Source organism: Nomascus leucogenys, chromosome 3 (assembly GCF_006542625.1).
Source record: "Nomascus leucogenys isolate Asia chromosome 3, Asia_NLE_v1, whole genome shotgun sequence".
NCBI classification, from domain to species: Eukaryota; Metazoa; Chordata; class Mammalia; order Primates; family Hylobatidae; genus Nomascus; species Nomascus leucogenys.
The window spans coordinates 152012508-152038004 of record NC_044383.1 but is presented as its reverse complement, the minus strand read 5'-3'; the positions used below and the strand labels follow the sequence as shown (position 1 = coordinate 152038004).

Here is a 25497-nt window from a genome sequence, read left to right as displayed (position 1 = left end):
ACTTCCGGCTGGTCTGCTGCGATTCGGGATCGGGGTTTCTTGGTGGGCGTCAGGGGCAGGCAACAGAGTGGCGGCCGCTACGGCCCTGGAACGGGGCCATGGAGAAGCTGCGGCGAGTCCTGAGCGGCCAGGACGACGAGGAGCAGGGCCTGACCGCGCAGGTAGCGAACCTGCGTCCTCGTCCAGTCCCGGGGCTGCCCGCTGGCCCCGGCCGCACTGAGGACCGGCCGAGCGGGTGGGGTGGGTGCGAGGCTAGGGGTCTGGGACTCGTCTGCTCGGCCGGTTGATTTAGGAGGGCTCCGCCTGCTTCCCGAGTAGAATTTGAGAACTTTCCAGTTTTCCATGGGGTCTACTTAAACCCACTTTGAGACCCACCCTCCGATTCTCCCATCTGGCCTTCTGACTCAGGAATCCACTAACGTCGGCCCTCGCTTTGCCAAATAATCCATCGCTCCCACGTACTATTTGGTTTTCTGAGCCTGGTGCGGGCTCTGGCCTCGGGCTGTGCAGCGTAAGTAGCTATGCAGGGCGTTTATCCTGCGAGCTGCAGTGAGCCGAGACCCTAAAGCTTGTTGCATCTGTTTGTCTCTGGAGGTAAAGGAGGTGTTATGTGTGTGTTTGCTGGGCGGTGATCTTTTGGAAATAGGGAGACTGGAGGAAAAATAAACAGGACATTGTTAAGTGAAATAATATTGAATTAAAAATTTTCTGTTAAGGCAGTGAGCCCTGGTAGGAGATTTTTTTTTTTTTTTTCTTAATAAAAGCCCTTGTGTCTGCGCCTTACCAGCCAGACTTGATAAGGGTTACTTCCTCCAGCAAGAAGGTTAAAAGTAGCAGTGGAGCAGGAACTGCGGTGTAAGTTTTTTTGTTATTGCATGCGATTATATTGCATGTTATTGTGTGCTGTCGCAGAAGTTGGACGTTTAAAATTGAATTGTGTTTCATAAGGATCTTGTTTGTCTCTCCTGACTTCCTTGTCATTATGCTTACTCAGCACTTCTTGTGAGTAGAGTTCTGGGCTACAGTTTTGGGTTCAGAGAGTGTAAGACAAGTATCAGTTCTCATTGCACTCTGTAACTCTGTATATTACCACAGCCACATGTGGCCAATTAATTTTTTTTTTTTTCAAGATGGAGTCTTGCTTTGTTGCTCAGGCTGGAGTGCAGTGGCGCGATCTCGACTCACTGCAACCTCTGCCTCCCGGGTTCAAGCAATTCTCCTGCCTCAGTCTCCTGAGTAGCAGGGATTACAGGACCTGCCACCATGCCCTGCTAATTATTTTGTATTTTTAGTAGAGATGGGGGTTTCACCGTGTTGGTCAGGCCGGTCTCGAACTCCTGACCTCAAGTGATCCGCCCACCTTGACCTCCCAAAGTGCTTGGATGACAGGCTCGAGCCACCGCGCCTGGACCAATTAAATTTAAATTAATTAAAATTAAATAAAATTTTACATTCAGTTCCTTAGTCACAGCAACCATATTTCACGTGTTCAGTAGGCACATGTGGTTAAAGGCTACTGTATTGAATAGCACAGATGTAGAACATTTGCATTGCAGAAAGTTCTATTGGACAGTGCTACTCTAAACTTTGGAGATGCAAAGGTAATATCACTTATCTTGAGCCCACTGTCTAGAGGGGAGAAAGATATGTGGAGAAGTAATTAATCAAAGATTAGAGTGACTGGCTGTATAGACAAGTGCTGTGAGTTCAGAGGAGGTGATCGTTCATTAACAAATATTCAAGTTCCTGCATATGTTTGACATTGTTCAAGATGCAGGTGTTAATAACAGTGACCAGTGCAAATACCTCTTTCACATGGAACTTAAATTTTAATTGGAGGAAACAATGAATAAACAAGTATATAATGTGTCAGACAGCCACAGAAAAAGAGCAAGTTGAGGAGGTTGGGGTTGCCATATTACTTAGATAAGGCCTCCCTGCCAGGGAGCCATGTGAGCACAGCTCAGAAGAGCTGCTGGGATGTCTGAGTATCCTGTGAATAAAAGCCTCCAAGGCAGAGGGCCCAGCAGATAGAGTCCCGAGTGGAGTGTGGTCAGCATGTTCAGGGCCAGTAAGGAGGCCAGAGGAGCTCTAGCAGCGGGGCAGAGAATAGGGACAATTGTAGAAGAGAAGGTGAAGCAGGAAGGGGGATTCTCAATTGTGGGGGTTCTCATAGGCCATAGAAAGGATTTTAGCTTTACTCTGAGTGTGATAGGAGGCCTTTGGGTTTCGAGCAGAGTGGTGGTGTGACCGACTTGGATTTTAAAGGATCACTCCGGCAGCTCTGTGGAGAACAAACTGTAGAGGCAAGGTTAGAAGCCCAGAGACTGGGCTGGAGACAAGTACAGTTGTCCTGGCAAGAGATGACTGTGGCTCAAATCAGTGATAGAAGTGGTTTAAAAAGCAAAAAAGCCTGTTTAAAAAACAAAAAGCTGGTCAGATTCTGTAAATGGTCTGAGTGTACAGCCAGCAGGCCACACTGTTGACGGATTGGATGTGTGAGAGTGAGAGGAGGCAAGGATGCCTCACGGCGTTCGACCTGAGCATCTGGAAAGGTGGAGTTGCCATTAAGTGACTGTGGGAGGAGCAGGTTCAGAGAGGAAAATCATTTCAGTGTGGACGTGAAGTCTGAGATCCAGGTAGCATCCAAGTGGAGATGTCAGGAAAGCAGTTGGACGTAACATGGTAGAGTTTGTGGGAGGAAATAGGAGAGAGATGAGATCGTCAAGTAGAAAACAGATGAGGTCCAAGGTTTGACCTCTGGTTTTCTCTGGTGTGCAGAGGTTTAGAGGATGAGCAGAAGCCGGCAAAGACAGCTGAGAGGCACAGCGAGAGGAGGAGGAGAACCAAGAGAGAAGGATGCCCCAGAAAGTGAGGGAAAAGAGTGCTTTAGGACGGGGAGGGGACCCAGTACTGTTGATGGGTCTCAGAAGTTAAGAGCAGATTACCTGTGGAGGTTATCAGTTGTCACTTCCACGAGAGCAGTCTTGGTGGCTGGATGGGGACAGAGGCCTGATTGAAGTCAGGGGAGAATAGAAAGAAGATGGAGATGGTATGGCCATCTCAGTGATTTTTCCTGTGGAGCAAAGAAGTGGGTGGTAGTTGAAGGATGCAGTGGGGTCGGGGAACATGTCATTTTCCCAAGGAAAATACTGGATGTTTCTGTGCATTGGGAATGGTCCAGGAAAGGGGAAAATTATGGCGCAGGCAAGAGGAAATTGTTGCTAGGGGGCTGTTGAGGAGTGACTTGGAAAGCAGGTTTCTCTAGGGAGGAGGAAAGGGCAGGAAGTGGCAGTGAGGAGGGAAGACACCTGGCTCACTGCCTGTCCAAGTGGTACAGGATTCATAGGGGAGAGCCCTGGCCCTGGAGACTAAATTTCAAACCTAGCAAGATGGTGAGAGGATCATCAGAGAAGAGGGTGAGGACATAAGGAGGTTTGCTGTTGGTTTTTGGAGATGGGTAGGAGATGAGATGGGATTAAAGGCGCACAGACCTGAATGGGGTGAGGGATGACCTGAGAGTGTTGCACGTCTTGTGCAGCAAGACGTAACCAGGATGGCGGGCACGTTGGAATTGGGTCTTGACAGGGATGGTTCTAGGCCAGTTGAGGAGTTGGGCGAGGCAGTGAAGGTCATAGGGCGGCATCCTGACATCCAGGCTGCGTTGTCCTCCTATGGAGGTGCTTTGAGCCCCGGGGAGAGGCACGGTAGCCAGAGTTCTGGGACCTCTCCTTTGAGATGTCTGGGAAGAAGTCAAGGAGGGAGAGATGTTGAGCCAGATCTTAGAGAGTTGATCATATTCCTCCCCTGATCACATCCTTCAGTGACTTCCTGCAGCACCTGAATAAAATCCAGATCCCTCCCTTGGCCTCTCAACCCTGCACTGCTTGTCGGCCCGCCTCCCCACCCTCTCCCCAGTGCGTGCCTTGCCCGGCCCTCTTTCTCCTCCTCAGTTGGAGCCATTTTCTTCTGCCTGGGAGACCTGGCAGTTGCATTTCTTTTTTCTGGAATGCCCCTTCCTGGCTCTTTTCAGAGTTGGATTGGTCACTTCCTGATGTCTTCACTTGGTCACCTCTTTAGAGAGGCCCTTCCTGACCCAGTTACTCTGCCCCTATTTATGTCCTTAGTAGAACCTGCCTCATTAGTTTATTGCCCATTTTCCCCCATCTGAATGTAATACACTAGGTGCTGTCTTATTCCCTTCTGTGTATGTAGAACCTACCAAGTACCTGGCGTCTAATAGCTGTTCATAACTACTTGTTGAACAAACAGATGAGTGAGTTGTTTGGATTTGGGTAACTACCAAGGAGAGGTGAGGGCATTGGCATAAGGTAATTGTTGGGAGTTAGATGACAAGAACATAATGCAGGCACATTCTACAGAGTTCTCTTGTGGGAGCCCCTACTAACCCCTGCTGACAATTGCGAGATGTCTTAGTCCATTCAGCCTGCTGTAATAAAATACCTTAGACTTTGTGATCTATAAACAACAGAAATTTATTTCTTATGGGTTTTGAGGCTGGAAGTCAGATATCAAGGTGCACTCATGGGTTCTTGGTGAGGCCTCCCCCTTCCTGGTGTCATACTGTTGCCTCTGGTTATATCTTGACATGGCAGAGAGCAGAGAGCTTTAGTCTCTTTCTCGTCTTATTAGGGCATGGATCCCATTCATGAGGACTCCGTCCCCATGACCTGATCATCTCCTGATGGGCAATCTTCCAGTACCATCACCATGGGGCCGAGGATTTCAGCAAACACTCAGACCATAGCACACAGGTTGAGACAAGTCATTTGCTTGTTGACTGAGTATTTCATATTTACAAGTGGCATTAATTTATCATGTTTCACTTTAAAGATCACCGCGTGGAAGATGGTAATAAGAGAAAAATGCCTAATATACAATTTAAGCTCTCTCTGCCTTTCCCACTTAGAAGATTTTGAGTATACCTACCTTATCTGCTCCCCTCACTGTTCCCATGGTGGGTGTGGGTGAGGTGGTTAGGGGGAGTGTAGAGAAACACAAGGAGGAAGCTGTCTTTCCAGCTAGAAGGAGCCAAGGCAGCAGAGGAGACCCCCAGCAGGAGCAGCTGGCGAGGCGGGAGGACAGTCAGGAGAGCCGGTGGGACGTGGGAGTTGAAGAGAACACTGTCAGCAGGAGGGACTGCCAAAGGGTCCTGTGCTGTTGAGTTGGAAAGGCTACTGATGTTTCAAAAATGTTCCTTGGAATTAAGGACACGAAAGTGACTTGTGTCTGCAGGGTTTCAGCCAGGGGAGGGCTGAAGCTAGAATGGTCAAGGTGAGCTTCCCAACCACTGTGCTGGGCATGTGCCAGCGGGGGGTCCTGTCTACTCCCACAGCCTCAGATAAGGATTACTGGGAAATAAGGCACTGGGCTAGGAAGGGAACATGAAATTTTTACATGAAAAAGTGTGGTGTGCCGAAGGGCCTGGGACCTTGACTGCACCTCCCCAGGGGCTGCACTGCCCGGGCTGTGCTCCAAGTCTGGTGTGCAGAGGGAGCTTTCCCCGGAAGGCCTGCCTGCTAGAGCCTGTGTAATTGCCTGTGGCCAGCCCCAAAATCACTCACAGTGCTGTGGTCTGAATGTCTATGTCCCCCCCCCCAGAATTCCTATGTTGAAACTTAATCCCCAATGTGATGGTATGAGGAGGAGGTGCCTTTGGGATGTGATTAGGAATGGGTTTCATGCCCTAATAAAAAAGAGGCCCCAGGCCAGATGCAGTGGCTCATGCCTATAATCCCAGCACTTTGGAAGCCTGAGGCAGGAGGATTGCCTGGGCCCAGGAGTTCAAGACCAGTCTGGGCAACATGGTGAGACCCCGCTTCTACACAAAATTAAAAAATTAGTTGAGCGTAATGGTGTGTGCCTGTTGCCCCAGCTACATGGGAGGCTGTGGTGGGAGGATTGCTTGAGCCTGGGAAGTTGAGGGAACAAAAGGATCCATTGCCCTTTCCACCGTGTGAGGACTCAGAAGGTGTCATCTGTGAACCAGAGATGCCTCACCAGAGGCCGAGTCTGCTGGTGCCTTGATCATGGACTTCCAGTCTCCAGAACTGTGAGAAATAAGTGTCTGTTGTTTATAAGCTACCCAGTCTACCGTGTTTTTTTAAGAGAATTAAATAGTTTATTAGCTACATACAATTGTGGATGATACACAAGCTTCATTCCCATCTATAATGTTATCTGATACCATTATTCAGTTTAGATATATTGCATGGGATGTGCCAACAATCATTTTTTTTTTTTTTTTTTTTTTTTGAGACAGAGTCTCGCTCTGTCGCCCAGGCTGGAGTGCAGTGGCGTGATCTCGGCTCACTGCAAGCTCCCCCTCCTGGCTTCATGCCATTCTCCTGCCTCAGCCTCCCGAGTAGCTGGGACTACAGGCGTCCGCCACCACGCCCGGCTAATTTTTTGTATTTTTATTAGAGACGGGGTTTCACCGTGTTAGCCGGGATGGTCTTGATCTCATGACCTCGTGATCCACCCGCCTCGGCCTCCCAAAGCGCTAGGATTACAGGCATGAGCCACCGTGCCCGGCTAATCATTTTTATAACTAATAATTCTGTGATTTTGCTTGGGTGATCCCCTTTAGTGGTGAACTTCAGGTCACAACAGTAACTGTCAGTTCAACTACACCGAGCTTACTGAAGACAATGGCTTCTCCACCCAAGCAGAGTGTAAATAAGTTCCAAGTAGAACCTGGCATCACCCTGAAGGAATTGACTTCACACTCTTGGGGGAATTTACCAAGATGTCTTCAGAGGAGACTAACTTTACACAGCACATTTTTAAAAAGGACACATTTATTCAGTGTCGTGATCAGACTATTAACATTTAGCAATCAACAGCATGAGTGCAAAAAAAAAAAATTACATTAAAACCCTTTGTTGGAATGCTTGGTACTTTCCACAGAACAGAAACTAAAATAACCTGTTAATAAAATTAGTCACAAATAGTCCTGGAGTTTTTTGCTCATACACGTGAGTATTGTCTAAAACATCTTCTTTGTAGCAGCTGGGCTCTGCCACCACTGTGCTTGGCTGACTGAGTTCACAGATCTCTTGTAACCTGTAGCTTCCCTGTCGCTTCTCTGGCTCTCCTCTCCTGCTAAACTTTGTTTCCTGGCAGTGATTAAAATCTGCCAGTGCCATGGCTACTGCTGCTACTGGAACCACCATAGCCACCTTGGTTTTGTGAACCCATTTATGCCTGGTGTTCCCTTATTGGAGTGCTAAGCATGTGGGAGTTATTTATGTTCTCCTGTTCAAGGTCATTGCCAAGGTCTGATTTTTCAAATTCAAAAAAATGCAACCTCAGGCATAAATGGGTTAAAATCTTCTGCCAGTGCCACGGCCACTGCTGCTACTGGAACCACCATAGCCACCTTGGTTTTGTAAAGTAAAGTTTGGCAAAGTATTGTTCTCCATCACCGTAAGCGCCAGAGCTTCTGCCTCCAAAGTTTCGTCCCTTTATAAATTTGAAGGCTGATTGTTGTAATTGCCAAAATCATTGGAGCTTCTGCCACCTCCAGAATTGATTCCATCATTACCAAATCCATTACAGCCATCGCTGCCACCGTATCCACTGCCACCGCTGTGGACAGCTGCCACCAAAGCCATCATGACGACTGAAGTTTCCTCCATGACCGAAGTTGTCATTCCCACCAAAACCACCTCCACAACCACCACCAAAGTTTCCAGAAGCACTTCGACCTCTTTGGCTGGATAAAGCACTAGCCATGTCTTGCTTTCACAGGACTTCCCTAACTTCACAGTTGTGGCCATTCACAGTATGGTATTTCTGAGTAACAGTCTTGTCCACAGGGTCGTGGTTGTCAAAGGCTAGGAAGGCATAGCCCCTTTTCTTGGCACTACCTCTGTCAGTCATGATTTCAGTCACTTCAGTTTTCCTATACTGTTCAAGATCTCTTAGGCGATGTTCTTCAGTGTCTTCTTTAATGCCGCCAACAAATATCTTTTTCACAGTTGGGCACCTCGTCTTTGAGAATCTTCTCGAGACAGCCCTTTGGTTCCACAACTCTTCATCCACCTCGTGTGGCCTTGCATTCATGGCGCATTCACCTTCTTCACAGTGGCATACAGGACAAACCCAAAGCCCCCAGAGTGCTTGGTGCTTGGATCTCATGACCACAGTCCATGAGCGTTCCCCATTGCTCAGATTGGCTTCTCAGGTTCTCGTCAGTTGTTTCAAAGCTCAGCCCTCCAGTGCCGAGCTTCCACAGTCAGCCCTCCAGTGCCGAGCTTCCACAGTCAGCCCTCCAGTGCCGAGCTTCCACAGTCAGCCCTCCAGTGCCGAGCTTCCACAGTCAGCCCTCCAGTGACGAGCTTCCACAGTCAGCCCTCCAGTGCCGAGCTTCCACAGTCAGCCCTCCAGTGCCGAGCTTCCACAGTCAGCCCTCCAGTGACGAGCTTCCACAGTCAGCCCTCCAGTGCCGAGCTTCCACAGTCAGCCCTCCAGTGCCGAGCTTCCACAGTCAGCCCTCCAGTGACGAGCTTCCACAGTCAGCCCTCCAGTGCCGAGCTTCCACAGTCAGCCCTCCAGTGACGAGCTTCCACAGTCAGCCCTCCAGTGCCGAGCTTCCACAGTCAGCCCTCCAGTGACGAGCTTCCACAGTCAGCCCTGCAGTGACGAGCTTCCACAGTCAGCCCTCCAGTGACGAGCTTCCACAGCTGTTTAGGCTCTTTGGGAGACTGACTTAGGCTGGGGTGCAGTGGTGTGATCTCGGCTCACTGCAACCTCTGACTCCTGGGCTCAGGTGATCCTCCCACCTCGGCCTCCCAAGTAGCTGGCACTACATGTGTGTGCCTCCATACCTGGCTAATTTTTGTATTTTTTGTAGAGATGGGGTCTCGCCATGTTGCCCAGGCTGGTCTTGAACTGGGTTCAAGCGATCCGCCTGCCTCAGCTTCCCAAAGTGTCAGGATTACAGGCATGAACCACAGTGCCTGGCCTATGGTATTTTTGGTGTAGCAGCCAGCACATAGATTTTTAACCAGGAGCTGGATCCCTTACCCAGCACTTAGAACAGGCACATAGCAGCACTCAGTATTTATTGAGCCAGTTAGTGGATGGATGGATGAATGAATGAATGAATGAATGTATGAGTGTACAGAGGCTGGAAGGTGAAGTGAAGTAAGCTTTCTGTTTAAGATGGAAGGGACTTCATCATGTTTAAAAGTTGATGGATGCAGTTTTAGAGAGCGAGAACATGTTCACTAGAGGAAAAAGCCCAATAGCATAAATTCCCTGAGCAGGTAAGGGGTTGGCTGTAAAGCAGGGTGGACAGGTGGATCTCAGCTCTGTGGGAACCAGGAAAGGGCGAGAGCATGGGTGTTCTTAGTTGGTAGGTTTGCTGGTTTGGTAGCAGCAGGAAGGTGAGGGAGTTCACACTGATGGCTTTGGGTTTCTGTGTGTGAAGTAGGGGAAGTTGTCTGCTAAGAATGGAAGTGTGGGGCAGGAAGTCGAGGTTTGAAGTGGTTTAGAGTAAAATGCACGTTGAGATAAAGCAAGAAGCCTTAGATTACCAAGCAGCAATGTGCAGGCCATGGGGGAGCTGATGAGGACTGGCTCAGGACCCCCCTGCCCTGTGCCTGACTCCACCCAGCGTGCTCAGCTCAGCACCTCCTGGAGCAGGCGGAGGGAAACTGCACTCCGGTGGGATTTTACCAGGTGGAGGCAGCGGAAAGGGAATTTGAATGTCCTGTTGAAGCCGCTGAAAAAAAAGGAGAAGGGCCGGATGAGTTCAGGAGGCCAAGGAGTCAGCCCGGTGGGAGCCAAGGAACCAGCCTGCTGCCAGGAAGAAACGGGTTGGAGAGCGGCAGCCTGAATTTTGGCGATGGTGTAATTTCGAGCAGAAAGACTGCCCTGGGCTGGGTCACTGAGTGGAGTGGAGGGGAAAGGCCAGGCTGCCCACGTGGATGTGGAAACCGTGCCAGATGCTGCAAGGATCTGGGTAGGCCCCACGATCAAGAGTCCTGAATGAGGAGGAGAAAGAGGGTGGCTCTCGAAAGTGTGGACCCCCCAGCGGGTGTGGGGAGCGGGCAGGTCTGCCTGGAATGGGCGTGAGGGTCTGCGTGTGGGGAGCGGGCCGCTCGGGGAGCGGGCAGTTCTGCCTGGAATGGGCCTGAGGGTCTGCAGATGTCTTTTTCTCACTTGTCTGCACAACTTTGACATTTTATACCCACTGCTATTTTGAAAAAGGAGTGGGAGGAATGCTGGGTTCAGTGTCATCATTAGTGGAAAGCCACAAGTGTTTCCTATGTTTAGATGGCAGAAGCCCAGGGGCAAGGCTCAGGTCCTTCCAGCTGTGCTGTTTCCTGGCGTTCTGTGGATTAGAGCTGTTCCTCAGCTTCTCCATCACTTAAAGGGGTGGGTTTCGGCTGCGCTGTGGGACCCACTCATTCAGCCTTCATGTTGTTGCTGCTAGTACTACATTTTCCTCTATTATGTTTCTCACCTGCTTTTGTAAAAAATTAATGAATGAGGTTCTAGTTGCAAGCAGTGCTGTGTTTACTGTGGCGGGAATAGGGGGAGCAGCCCCTGCTCAAGGGCCTGTATTCTCTTGGCTTCCTTTTCCTGTGGTAACAGATAAGTAAAATGATTGATGGTGTTTTGGGGAGAGGAAGAGGTGGCAATTTTATTTCTTTTCTAAGACTAAGAGATTAACAAAGTTGCTGGTTTTGGTGGGATCGCTCCCGATTGGTGGTAAAAGAAAGCAGCACATAAATGCTTATTATGATAAGCAGGCTGGGTGCAGTGGCTCATACCTGTAATCCCAGCACTTTGGGAGCGGGTGATCACTTGAGGTCAGGAGTTTGAGACTAGCCTGGCCAACATAGTGAAACCCCGTTTCTACTAAAAATACAAAAAATTAGGCGTGGTGGCGTGGACCTGTAGTCCCAACTAATTGGGAGGCTGAGGTAGGAGAATCACCTGAACCTGGGAGGTGGAGGTTGCATTGAGCTGAGATGGCGCCTGAGCAACAGAGTGAGACTCCGTCTCAAAAAAATGCGTGTGATAAGCAGACGGCAGGGTTCTTTCTGTCTCCTAGTTGGAAGATGCACTGCCAGGTTTTCTTTCATGTTGAAGCATTTCACAGTTTTCCCAATTAGGAGTCAGGAAATCTGTGTAGTTGTTTCATATCCTAGACAATTTGCAAGACTTGAGACAAATCATTTGATTGTGGATTGAATATTCCATGTTTACAAGTGGAAATAATTTGTCCTGCTGTTTCGTTTTAAAGATCAATATATGGAAGATGGCAATAAGAGGAAAAAATACCTACTATTATACAAATAGCTGTGCTGTTTCCTTGCTGAGAGAAAAACTGGCTATTGAAAAGCAGCGATTGAACTTGTGAACAATGGGGTGATTTGAACTTGTAAAAGAAGGAAAAATGCATGCTTTTTCCTCTCACTAAATCCTCACAGCATTGTGGACTCACACTAACCTTTAGAAATCATTATTCTTTCCATTTTTAATTGACAAATAAAAATTGTATACATTTATTGTGTACAGTGTGATGTTTTGACATATGTATACTTTGTGGGATGGTTAAATGAAGCTAATGAACATGTCTCCTTTTTTTTTTTTTTTTTTTGAGACGGAGTCTCGCTCATCGCCCAGGCTGGAGTGCAGTGGCGCAATCTCCGCTCACTGCAAGCTCCGCCTCCTGGGTTCACACCATTCTCCTGCCTCAGGCTCCCAAGTAGCTGGGACTACAGGCGCCCGCCACCACGCCCGGAGAATTTTTTGTATTTTTAGTGGAGATGGGGTTTCACCATGTTAGCCAGGATGGTCTCGATCTCCTGACCTTGTGATCTGCCCACCTCGGCCTCCCAAAGTGCTGGGATTACAGGCGTGAGCCACTGCGCCCGGCCCCATTTTTATTTTTTTAAGAGATCATTTACTATGTAGTTCAGTCTTTCCAGTTTATTCTGGCCTGCGTAGTTAAAATATACTTAGCGTGTATTCTTCCTGATCAGTAAGAATGAAATTTAGATGTTCTTATAGGCAAGTTCACTCTTTGTTTAAAACCAAGTGTTTAGTTTTGCCATAAACAGATGACATTGCTGGAAACAAGAATGTGAATTAAAATAAAACTTAAAAGCATTTAAAATGTGTTAAAGAGTGATATATGTTTCATTACAGAATACTTAGTTATTTTTATCTGCTTTTCATGCTACATAAGGATTCACAGATTAATCTCTTGAGGTAAGGAATGTAACCAAATGTATTTTGAGCTGTTGCATATAGAACTTTCTCTTATTTTTCATTATTCTTGAAAATATAAGCATGTAGTCTTATTTTTAAGTGGATGTGGTAGTATAAATTAGAAATTTAAATTTTGGAATATAAATCCTTGCTGTGTATTTCTAGTTTCTTGCACAGCTGCTGTCGATAGATACTTTTTTAGCCTTATTTGGAAAATATATTTTAATAGTATAATTAGTAATCTGAGTGTGTTTATTTCACCACCACTGTGTGCTGGGTTATCATACTGTAGAAAGTAGACATAGTAATTTCTACTTTTTTCCCCACATAATTTGGCTAGAATTTGCATGGTATATAGGAATGCTGTTGCTCTAGAATAAATGATCATTTCACAGTATGTTTTTACAGTGGTGGAGGATGGGCCCAAAGCTTTCATGGGTTGGATTGAAAGCTTAGAATGGGTACCCTCTGGTGTGTGCTGTGATGGTCTCTGCTGGGGCTGCTCAGGCTGCCTCCTATAGGTGGCCAGCGTCCTCTACCCTCAATGGGGTGCAGTCGCCCCACTCCACCCCTGGCCTGCAGCCAGTGACCGGCCGAAGAGAGGTGGCGTGTAGAAGGCCAGCCTCTGCCTCACGGCAGGACTTGCACTTGCACTGAGTGCAGATGCACTGAGGCTCTGCATCTAGAAGCCTGAAGAATTCGTCCTACAGAGGCTGAGAGAACAGATAATGAACCCTGTGTACTCTTTCCCAGCCTCTACAGTTCCAGTGTTTTGCCCGGCCTGTTGCATCTGCCCCCTGTATTTTTTTAATCTTTGTGTATTTTATAATATATCTTATATGTCATTTTATCCATATCAGCGTATATCGGCTGTCCCTAACAGATAAGGACTTTTGTGAAACATATTATCAGACTTAGCAAAATTAATGGTTATTCCTCAGCATCATCTGCTACCCAGACCATGGTCATATTACCCTTAACAACCGTGCAATCTTAGTATTCTTAAATGACACTATGATATGCAAAATAAATGATTCAGACTATGTGTTAAAACTTTGCTTTAATTTAGTATAAAGAATCAGATTGGTAGTGAATTAAGACTATATTCTAAATTTTCCCATTTTTTATTAAGGTCCTGGATGCCTCATCCCTTAGTTTCAACACCAGATTGAAATGGTTTGCCATCTGCTTCGTATGTGGCGTTTTCTTTTCTATTCTTGTGAGTTAAGGCTTTATATTGTTTAATAATTTTTATTTTGTGTTAGACTAATAATTCCATTTAGTACCAAAAACAAATGTCCTTTACTAAATCCCTGTTAGACTATTTTGGTGGAACATATTTATTGAACTGAAATAAAGGGGTAGAGATCAATGAAAATACATAGAAATTAATATTTTGGGGAGTTTTGTGGATAGTTGAAATAATTTAAGAAAAAATTATCAATGTGTTAAAAGATCTGGAGAGTCAGTAATTTAGATGTTTATTACCTTTTCATACTTACCATTTAGCATGAAAATTTAACTTAAATAGACTGAGATTTACTGGTAAGCACAAAGTTTTGTTATGGCTCATTTATATATGTTAGTGCAAATAGGAAGAAGATTCAAGTTAGTGTATAACATTGAAATTAACTATTTTTTCTGTGTAATCAGACTAGACTGTCTACAAGCAGATTTGCATTTAAACACATTATTACATAATATTGTATTGTATTACTGCAGTAGCACATTTATATTTTAATCCATTAAAATCATAAAATTATTTAAAAATAACTATAATATCTTAACTTAGGGAACTGGATTGCTGTTTCTTCCGGGTGGCATAAAGCTTTTTGCAGTGTTTTATACCCTCGGCAATCTTGCTGCGTTAGCCAGGTACGTTTGGCTTCTCAAAATATCTTGTTTGCTCTTGCTACCAAATTTACCTTTCTAATAAGCACCTTCCCAGTAGGATGTTTATGTAGTTCTGTACATACTGTGAATTCAGCCACAGGATTTACATTCATTAAATAAATATGTATTGACTGCTGCTATATGCCGTCTCCCATAACAGACGGTATTAGTGCTAGGAATGCCAGCCTTTGTGGGGCACTTAATGTGTGTCTGGGACTGTTCTAAGTGTTTTATATGTATTATGACAAGCTTGTGAGGTAAGCAGTATTATCATCCCCGTTTATAACTGGAGATAATAGCACAGAGCAGGGGAGTCAGTGCTGCCCATGGCGATGAACCTAAATCATGGCCGAGGTGGGAATCCTGCAGACAGTGGGCTCCGGAGCCCAGGCTTGGAGCTGCTGCACTCTAGGCTTTGCTCTTGTGGAGCTTACATTTTAATGAAAAAGATGTTCACGTAATACGCCAGAAAAAGATCGGATGGCATTGGTGCTGTGCAGAGAATTAAAACAGGGTGTGGCAGTAGTGACAGAGGGCTACTTTAGATTGGGAGTATGAGAATCCGTCTTTGAGAATCTCTGTCGCATCTTTGGGTTGTTGTTTGTCTTAGCCCCTGTTATGCTGCAGTAACAGAATACTGTAGACTGGGTGACGTAGGAAGAATAGAAATTTTTCTCACAGTTGGAGGCCTGAAGTCCAAGGTTAAGGCACATCCATTCCTGCTGATAGATGCATCCCCCAAGGGAAAGATCCCTGTCACCTCCCAGGGCAGAAGAGGAAAGAGCAACCCCCAGGCAGCCTCTCCTCCAAGGGCCTTTGATCCCTTTCAGAGGGAGGAGTTCTCACAGCCTAGTCCGGTCTTCATACTACCACACTGAGGACACCTACATTTTGGAGAAGACACCTTCACACCATAGCATTTCTATTGGAATAGTTGTAAATTTTCTTTATAAAGTTAAGGAAAAAAATTTTTTTTAGTGATAAATTTTAATTAAATAAACCAACAGGGTTTCTTTTTTAAAAAAGTAGTTTATTTTTGTATAGCCAGATAAATTAGTAGACCTGTACCTCAGTTACTTTGTTTCAAATAGTACATGCTTTTTGATGGGACCTGTGAAGCAACTGAAGAAAATGTTTGAAACAACAAGATTGCTTGCAACAGTTATTATGCTGGTAAGTAAATAATACATTTTTAAAACTTTTATTGAAGTATTCTTTGCACTGTTATTTTATGAATAATTGCCTTTTATGTATGTATACTTCTTGTGTTGAATATAATAATTATATCCGGCCGGGCATGGTGGCTCACATCTGTAATCCCAGCACTTTGGGAGGCCAAGGTGGGCGGATCACCTGATGGCAGGAGTTCAAGACCAGCCTGACCAATATGATGAAACCCTGTCTCTACTAAAAATACAAAAATTAGCCCGGCGTGGTGGCATGCGCCTGTAATCCCAGCTACTTGGGAGGCTGAGACAGGAGAATCACTTGAACCTGGGAGGCAGAGGTTGTAGTGAGCCAAGATCACACCATTGCACTCCAGATTGGCCAACAAGAGCGAAGCTCCGTCTAAAAACAAAAAAAAAATTATATCCTGTGTGGTTATAGAGTTCAGATGGTACAGTATTGTCCAAGACTACTGGCTAGGTAAAGCCTGCTTCTGTTGCGTATATGGAATGGTGTAGCTGTGTATTTAAATGAACCCTAGAGCTGAGTGTGCTTTCATTTTTAAGCCCTGCTGATGGTTTCATAAGGGATTGTTAGTTTGTACACTTTGGAGGGTGGGCATAGACACCCTCTGTGCTGAGGGTGAGATTTAGCATCATTTGTCATCTGACTTTTGTCCCTTCTCTGTGTGCCAACTTGACAAATTCTAACAATATGGCTCCCGTAACAGTGTCTTTAAATGTGCCTTCCATTACATTGTGGGTTCTGTCCACAACTCTCAGGTCATCACTCTTACTGTCTTGAGCCTGGGTGGCGGGTAGATGAGAGTTTACACTTTGGCTAGTAAGGTTGTTTCCATTCTCATACATGCTGGGTGTTCAGCTGATCATCGTTTTGTGTACTGTGAGCAGGAGGGGGACCCAAATCTCTTCTGCATCCTGCCTCTGCCTCCTAACTCACCTGGTCTGTGTCTCTTGTGGATTTCTTTTGCCTTCAAGCATTTATGATATTTAAAGAATTTAAATACTACCATTATAACTATTAACATTAGCTTTCCAAACACAGCTAACCTATGTTAATTTGTAAGGAAATGTTTATTAACTCTAATCTGCCTGGCAGTCTTCTCCCATCTCCTCACTATAGTAAAAACTCATTTTTAGCTTTATTTATTATGTCTTTATTCAACTTCATATTTTCTTATCACTTTTATAATCTCCAATTATTTTGAATTTCCTATAATAGCATATGTATCAACATATATATAAACATTTAACTTTAGATTACTAAGAAATTATATTTCACTGTTAGAATATAAGTAGTTTATATTCCACTAAGATTTTAGTTAGATTAGTTTTATTTAAGAAATCCTGGCACTTATCCCTCCACCTTTTTAGTAACATACTGTACCTTACAAAAACACACATCATGTGGAGAGAATGTGGGAGCGTTTGAACATATAAGACGTCTCCCAAGGTGGAGCACTTTGCGTGGTTTGATTTGCTGCCACATAAGTTCACGCCTAGTAATGGTGGTGAAGAGGCTGTGCCATGTAGAGCCTTCCACGTGCCAGCTTCTAGCTCAAGCCCGTCACGGATGCACTGTACCTTATTCATTACAACAGCCTTTTAAAGCAGGTAGGTAGGAACACTCCTCATTTTAAAGAGAAGAAAACAGGTTTAGATAAGTCCACTGACTTCACCAAGGACCCTCAGATAGCAGGCGTCAGAGCTGGGATCTCTTTAGGTCTTTCCAACACCACACCGCCCACCTCTCGCATTCACTCCTGTGCCTGCTTGCTTTCATGGGGATGTGGAATGATCGGAATGATCATCTTTCAGTTTACTTAACAGATTAAATTATTAGATGCTTCCAATTTGCCAAGGAATATTGCAATCATAGACTTTAAAGTAAAATAATACTTACAGAAAATATAAGTAAAACTAGTCAGCTGTATTCTTACTTTTGTTCTATAGTATATTCCCTATGCAAATGAATGCAGAATAGTTTATGCATTTTCATTAGGCTTTTGAAAGGATCTCAAATTTATAATCTACTCTTTCTTCCCCTGTAGTTGTGTTTCGTATTTACCCTGTGTGCTGCTCTTTGGGTAAGTTATGTCAGCCCTACTGGCTTTCAGTTAACTGTGTGCCCCCCCACCCTCCCAGCTGAAGTGTCATCACACCATTATGTTAAAATAGCTCATCTATTTTTTTAAAAACTCTCTAAAGATTAGGTGTTCCTAAAATTTGACATGTTAACATCCAGCTAGTGGCTAAAAATGCCATGGATTCTACTGTCTACAGCGTAGAGGTAGTCAGTAAACACACATGTGAACACATGCTCACCCACCCAACTAGTGGCTAAATGTGCCATAGATTCTGCTGTCTACAGCATAGAGGTCGTTAATAAACACACATGTGTGCCCGAGCTCACCTGCTTGTGGGCCCGGTGGCAAATCTGACAGTGCCCGGTGTGGTGAAGGGCCCTTGCTCAGGGGCTGTGCTCTCCACCATGCAGCTGCAGGGGTGCACTGTGACTCTGCAGTGGTGAGGCAAGTGCGCTGCCGGGTAGCAAGGTGTGAAACCAATAGAGAGGGCCGGAAAACACAGATAGTAACAACAAAGAGAGGAACTGAAATCATTCTCCTACCCTGTGGAGAAGGTTAACAGCTCCTCATTAGCCTTTAAAGAAGTCACATTGTTACAATTCCGTTTACTTTTTGGTCTTCCTGATTCTACATCATATTTTTCTATTGTACTCAACCTATTCCAAAAGGGTTTGAAGCCGTTCTTGAACTATCAACAAGAAAAGTCCTATTTTAAAGAAGAAAGGGTAGACATTTTAGACATATTCTATCAGAAAAATTCCAGTCTTTTTTTTATTTTGATGATGTAAGGTCAGGACTTTAGTTATATGAGATTGATTTACGTGTCATTTCTTAATGATAAAAGAATATTCTTAACTTGCACCTCTCTATAGAACATTGATTTTTGGTTTTGGAATTGCCTGTTTACTTATAAACAGTAGATTGAAGATAAATAAGTAAGAAAGCACTGATGGACAAGGAATTCTCAAAATATTTTAAAACAACCATGGGAACTGTTTATATTATTCCAGAATATCACAATAAAATACAATTTTCCTTCAAAATATCACTCAAGGAGCAAATGGGAATGAGTAAAATAAGTAAATTTCACATGGGGCATATAGATCTCAGTGGGATTTTAAATGTCGATTCTAGATAAGTTAACATTGACTTTAAAGACCTAACCACCTTTAAAAGTCTAATGTTTTCAGCCTATGCACAATTGTTTCAGTAACATTTATTTAAAGTCATTTATTTTGCAGTATTTAAATTAATGGATATAGTTTTAGAAAGGAAATGTATTTTTTGGATTTTAAAGTTTCAGATCAACTGTATCTTAAATTTATCACACTAAAATTTAATAAAGAAGATAAATGGAGCCATCATCTACATTTTTGAAAGAGAAGAATTAAGTTTGATTGAGAAAGATGTTCTTAAAACTTTGAAACTCATAATTCCTCTGTTTTTGCTGTTGTTAGTGGCATAAGAAGGGACTGGCTGTGTTATTCTGCATATTGCAGTTCTTGTCAATGACCTGGTAAGTCTTTCCTTACCCTAGTAAAATGTTAAAATTGCCTGAGATGTGACAAGCATTTTGTTTGGAACCAGTAAAGCCCTAGCATTTCGTCTGGTGTTTTGGAGCCAGACAGGCCCTGCAGGGTCAGAGGAGGGGAGGTCTGGGATGAGTCCTGTTGGACTTGACAGTGTGGCTCAGTGGTACTGTTAGGGAGAAGTATGGGGTGCTGTGCTCGTCTAGTTACATAGTGATATGTTCTGCTTTTTTCTAATGTGAGAAAGAGAAATAATAAGAAAAGTAGGTGATGCCATGTGAATACATAAAAGTGAGACCACATCACAGGGTGAGACCAAGGGAAGATGAGTTTACCTGCATTCTCCACTCTGTTGCTGGATAAATACAAGGTGGAATTTATCCTAATGTTGACTCTGTGGCCCTGTGATATCTGGAGATGTCTTCTGAATTGGCAGTGATTAAATACTTCTTAAGTTACTGGTTGAGCATCCCAAATCCAAAATGCTTCAGGATCCAAAACTTCTTTTTTTTTTTTTTTTTTTTTTTTTTTTTTGAGGCAGAGTCATTCTGTCACCCAGGCTGGAGTGCAGTGGCATTATCTTGGCTCACTGCAACCTCTGCCTCCTGGGTTCAAGTGATTCTCCTGCCTCAGCCTCCCAAGTAGCTGGGATTACAAATGTGAGGCACCATGCCCAGCCCAAAATCCAAAACTTCTTGAATGCTGACATGATGCTCAGATTTGGTTGATAACCAGTAAATGTAATGCAGATATTCCAAAAATCCAGTATCCAACACATTTCTAGACCCAAGCATCTCAGATCAGAGATGCTTCACCTGCACTGCCTTTCCCACTCCACTTTTGTGAATATTCAGCCGTGCCCTGGTTTCTGCTCAGACTCTCCTCCTTGTGGCCTTTTTGAGTCTCACACAGTAAGAGTTCATCTGCATAAAGGCCATAAATATCTGGGTGGTTGATTAAACGTGCCCTACAGCTCCTGCACTCTTCTGTGTTAGTGAAGAGTGCGTTTCCTTTTCCTTTAGAGCAGCTCTTGCTTCCTAATTTTTGCTTCCTGGTTTTGCCATTTTACATTCCTCTTACTCGATGTTACCCAGTTTGGGATCACCTTTCTTTTGGCCCCCTTTCTACTGACAGATGAAACACCAATGAATGTTAAATGTAATTCTCTGTATATCTCAAATTCACCATAAAATGTTCTTTACTCTTTTTCATTGATATGTGAAGAAACTTAATCTCTTGGTTATTTTCTCTAGTATTTTGCCTTTTATTGCCTAATTTGTACCTAATAATTGATTTATCCCTAAAGGAGACTATAATTATCAGTTGTGGTACAGTTTCTATTTTATTATAAGAAGCTCAAACTTGAGCATGCACCAGAATCACCTAGAGAGTTTGTTTAAAGTGCAGGTTGCTTGTTAAAGCAAGCTTGTGATTTAGGAGGTTTAAGGTAGGACCTAATAATTTACATTTTTAACAAGTTCCCAGATGATGCTGTCACTGCTGGTCGGGGTCACACTTTGAGAACCACTGTACAGTCTCATGCTGCTGTTATTTATTATAAGGTTAGACATGGCCTTTTGGCATAAAGAGAAACCATCATTCAGATGAAGATTCAACATGCTTGAATATTTCTTGCAGGTATAGCCTGTCGTACATCCCATATGCAAGGTGAGCTTGTTTGAATTCTGTCTTGTTTCTGGTTCTTTACTTATCTTCACACAAATACATGAATTTAAGTAATTTTTACATAAAAATACTATTTAAACACTTTTTTTTGGTTGATCTTAATTTCCTAAAAGGAAATAAATATATTTTCTTTTTTTGTTTTTTGAGACAGAGTCTTGCTCTGTCGGCAGGCTGGAGTGCAGTGGCATGATCTCGGCTCACTGCAATCTCTGCCTCTTGGGTTCAAGATTCCCCTGTCTCAGCCTCCTAAGTAGCTGGAACTACAGGCGCATACTACCATGCCCAGCTAATTTTTTTGTGTATTTTAGTAGAGACAGGGTTTCACCTGTTGGCCAGGATGGTCTCAATCTCCTGACTTTGTGATCCGACCGCCTCGGCCTCCCAAAGTGCTGGGATTACAACCATGAGCCACCACGCCCGGCAATAAACATGTTTTCAATGAGATGAATAGAAGCTTGCCATGATAATGTCTGTATGGACACGTTTTGGCGACATGGAGCACCTCTGTGGGGAGCATCCTCCCACCCTGCTGCCTGGCGTGCAGTAGGGAATGTGGATGAGATTCTGGACCCTTCCATGGCTTCAGGAGTTCAGAAAATAGGACACAGAGACTCCAGGAAAACAAATTCTACTTAAGAAAAGGAAGTTACGGCTGGGTGCGGTGGCTCACACCTGTAATCCTAGCACTTTGGGAGGCCAAGGCAGGCAGATCACTTGAGGTCAGGAGTTCAAGACCAGCCTGGCCAACATGGCAAAACCTCGTTTCTACTAAAAAATACAAAATTAGCTGGGTGTGGTGTGGGCGCCTATAATCCCAGCTACTCGGGAGGCTGAGGTGGGAGAATCACTTGAACCCAGGAGGCAGAGGTTGCAGTGAGCCAAGATCATGCCACTGCACTGCAGCCTTGGTGACAGAGCCAGACTCCATCTCAATAAAAAAGGAAGTTACTGGGAAAATGAGGGCTTACACATAAATGCTTATTTTTAGTCAGCAAAAACATTTTAGTTGTATGTCAAGAGCTAACCAGCATTTTAAAATATTTTCCCAGAGAAACGTATTTATTTAGCCATGGAGGAGAAAACAAAACTAGTTCCAATTTTAAATCTGATAGATTTAGAAAAAGATTCTGATGAGGCACAGCTTTGCCTGTTTGCGAAATTCAAAGATATGTTACATATTTAAAAACAGCAAAATTGTCTGTTTAATACAAACAATGAAGGAAATTGGTAGAAATTTTATTTTTATTCCACTTCAAATGTATGATTCTTTCTGATAGATACTTACAAGGAGAAAAAGCAAAACAAAGTTAGCTACAGGTGAGAAAGCTGCTTAACAAGAGTGTGCAAGGGTAATTTACCACGCATAGGAGCCTTAGAGCAAGGAGACCTCCAATACTTCTTGGTGCCGAGGAGAGGACCTCTAGACATGATGTCCCATACAAGAGGCTCTGAAGAGATGGCAGGACTTCGAGAAAATGACCAGCCTCTCCAGACACAGAATCTTGCACTCGAGAGCAATAAGCAATGTACAGATTTTGCCTATAAGAATTTTACTAGTGGATATTTTTTATGGCCTAGGTAAAAGCTTTTTTAATGAATGAAAGTATCAAGTAATAACAGTTTTGGAAGAGAATATGAAAGGTCACACTTTAATCTTCTTTTAATTCTGAGGATTCAGTTATAAACATTACAGTTTTAAAACTCAGTTCATTAGTTCTTTTTTTTTTTTTTTGAGATGGAGTCTCATTTTGTCACCCAGGCTGGAGTGCAATGGTGTGATCTCTGCTCACTGCAACCTCCACCTCCCGAGTTCAAGAATTTCTCCTGGCTCAGCCTCCTGAGTAGCTGGGATTACAGGCACGTGCTGCCACACCCAGCTAATTTTTGTATTTTTTAGTAGAGATGGAGTTTCACCATGTTGGCCAGGCTGGTCTCGAACTCCTGACCTCAAGTGATCCACCCGCCTTACAGGTGTGAGCCACCTTGCCTGGCCTAGTTCTTTTTAAAAATTAAATCTTTGGGCCGGGCATGGTGGCTCATGCCTGTAATCCCAGTATTTTGGGAGGCTGAGACGAGTGGATGGCTTGAGCCCGGGAGTTTGAGACCAGCTTTGGCATCATAGCAAGACCCTGTCTCTACCAAAAAAAAAAAAAAAAAAAAAAAATTAGCATGGTGGCGTGCCCTATAGTCCCAGCTCCTTGGGAGGCTGAGGTGGGAGGATCTGCTCACGCCACTGCACTTAGCCTGGAAGACAGAGTGAGAACCTGTCTCAAAAGGAAAAAAAAGAAAAAAGTTAGATCTTTTGTTAGGTTATTTTTGGTGTTTAAACTTATTTCTTTGTATTGAGATCAGTGTATATGCCAGTAAAAATTTCTTAAGGTAAATACCATGTCAAAAATTAGCAAAATGTTTTCAAATCTCAGCTCTTAATCTTAAATGATATTGAACAAAGTTTTTGTTAATCAAAAAGTGTGTGTGTGTTGGAGCATCATTGAGTTCTGTTAAAAAAGGTGATTTAGCAGGAACATTTTCTGCAACTTTGCTCTTGAGGAATATTATATTCTGTTTTTTTCCCTCTTTTTTTCCACCAGGGATGCAGTTATCAAATGCTGTTCTTCTCTCCTAAGTTGAAAATCAGAAACTCGTGGAAAAGAGTACTTGAATGTTGATACTCTATGTTTGGTGAAGTTTGCTTTTCCCCATAAAATACTCCAGAAACAACTGAAGTGACAGTTGAAGACCATTTTGTACTAAGTCTCATTTTGTTTACTGGTAAAAACTACATGCTTGATTAAACCATTAAATGCTTGTAACTTTAAATTCATTATGTGTCATTAATACGCTTTTCCAAAGATAAGATTTTTAATCACTGCCAGTTGTAAATTATTTTTAGCCAATTTTTAAATCTTTTCAAAACAGCCTTGAAATGTGAATATTTAAGGGTAGACCTGTGCTGCAAGATAATTAAGCTTTTTTGGCTTTTAAAAAAGTCTGCATTTTTAAGTTTTTTTTTTTTTTTACTTTAAATGTGAAACTTATTTTAAGCTAAAAATTGCTTATTATATGTAATAAAAATGATATATAAATCTTTACAATTTTGAAATAAACCCATCCTTGGAAAAATAACATTTTCTGAATCAAATTTATAATATTTTAAGTGACTCAATTCAATAATATTTAGTTTAGGCACTATACAGTCTTTCTGTAGAAAAATGAGGAAGATACAGTCTCTCCCCTAAATAATACTGTTAAGTACAAATTGTGAGAGATAATGGGACTGACAGCAGAGCCCATTCCAGGAAGTGCAGGGGGAGGAGGTGAGGCGGCATTGGCTGTGAAGGTGTCCGGAGAAGTCAGGCCACCAGACAGTAGTGCGGCAGGAAGCTACCTTCACCCCAGGCTGGAGGAGACGCAGAGAGGGAGGAGAACTAGCCAGCGCCCTCCTCCTCCCCGCAAGTCTCCCACTGGCTGTCCTGGTCTCCTCAGTTGCCAGGGAGAGGCAGATAGGCGGATGCCAGCATGATGTGGTGCCAGCAGGAGGGAAGGTGGCTCTATGTCTGTCCAGGGTAGGGAGAGTTAATAAAGAGCATACAACAAGGTAATGGGAGCAGCACTTTCTGCACAGTCAGCTTAGAGGAGAGCTGAGGGGGGCGTCCTTGAGGACCAGAAGGGCTCCTGTGTAGCACCGGGTGGTGGTGGCCGGACCTTGTAGTTGTTCAGGTCATTAGGTGTGGCTGGGGTGGGGAGGGAGACGAAACTGGCAGGGAGCCAGGGTCAGGCCTTAGGACCCTGGAAGTCAGGCACGCGCTTGGAAAAGAATGTGCAGGAAAAGAGTGAGTTCTGGTGAGTGGGCGGACACTGTGCTTGGTGCTCAAGGAAGATGCAACAGACGTCCTTGTCTTCAAAGACTTTACGATTGTGGGGGAGACAGACATGTTCCCAGTTGTTATAGTGAGGTGTGGGGACTGGGGCTTCAGAGACGTCCACAGGACTCTGCGGGTGTGTGGAGGACAGCTCACCCAGCCACAGGGGGCGTGTAGAAGACAGCTCACCCAGCTGCAGGGAGGGTGACAAGGAGCAGAGGGGCAGAGCGTGGCATGTGTGGAACGCCACAGAGGAAGCAGGGCTCCAGAAAACGTGACAGAGCTGGAGTTTGAGTCTGACAGTAGCGGCAGCCTGAAGAAGAATCTTATCTTAGACAGTAGGCGACAATGGGAGTAAAGAAAACATGTCAGTTTGCAGAAAAGACTAGGAAGAAAGTCATGTGCTGAGCTCTGTCTGGGGCCTGGTTAGTCTGAGGGCCGGCCCACAGCCCTGCGGCGTAGCCGAGTCTCCATGCCATACAGAGGTGCAGCTGCCATGGTGACTTACCCTGCGTGGCAGGGGCAGGTGTGGCCAGCTCGTGGGCTGCGGACGCTGTGCCCCCCGTTTGCGCTCTGCTGCCTCCCCAGAGTCATTTGTTCTGCATCCATGTTTGTCGGCCACAGCAATGTTCCTCTAGGAAACATTCCCCCAGCATTGGGAATCTTCCTGAGAAATGTCTGTTCAGCTTCATTTTTGCCCAGGTGGACTTAAACACGGAAACGGCTCTTTGCTTCCCATTTGCCCTATGTTGGTGGCAGGGCAGGGTTTGAGCTGATCAAAGTAAGAGGTCTTCTAGGAGTCTGTGTGAGACAAGTCGGGGGTGAGCTTGAAAAGCGTCACATCCGGGCAGCCTGAGAGCCAGAGCAGGGACTGGTGGCACAGGCGGTGAGCTCGCGCCCATCTCCAGAGGAATCTCAGTCTTCCAGAACTGAGGGATAAACTGGAGGCCACACAGAGTAACCATTATGGAGCAATGTGGGTTCAGAAACTACCTCTGAA

General features: G+C 44.4%; 1 protein-coding gene across 1 annotated transcript; it reads left to right on the top strand.

The window, feature by feature from the left end:
* On the top strand, window positions 1-23760 carry SFT2D1 (SFT2 domain containing 1). Its single transcript, XM_030809956.1, has 8 exons — window positions 1-161; window positions 13385-13471; window positions 14045-14127; window positions 15237-15318; window positions 17384-17419; window positions 18877-18935; window positions 20587-20616; window positions 23226-23760. The coding sequence occupies exons 1-8, from the start codon at window positions 99-101 to the stop codon at window positions 23263-23265; spliced, it is 480 nt and encodes a 159-aa protein (XP_030665816.1). The 5' UTR covers window positions 1-98; the 3' UTR covers window positions 23266-23760.
* Window positions 23761-25497: the final 1737 nt, after the last annotated feature.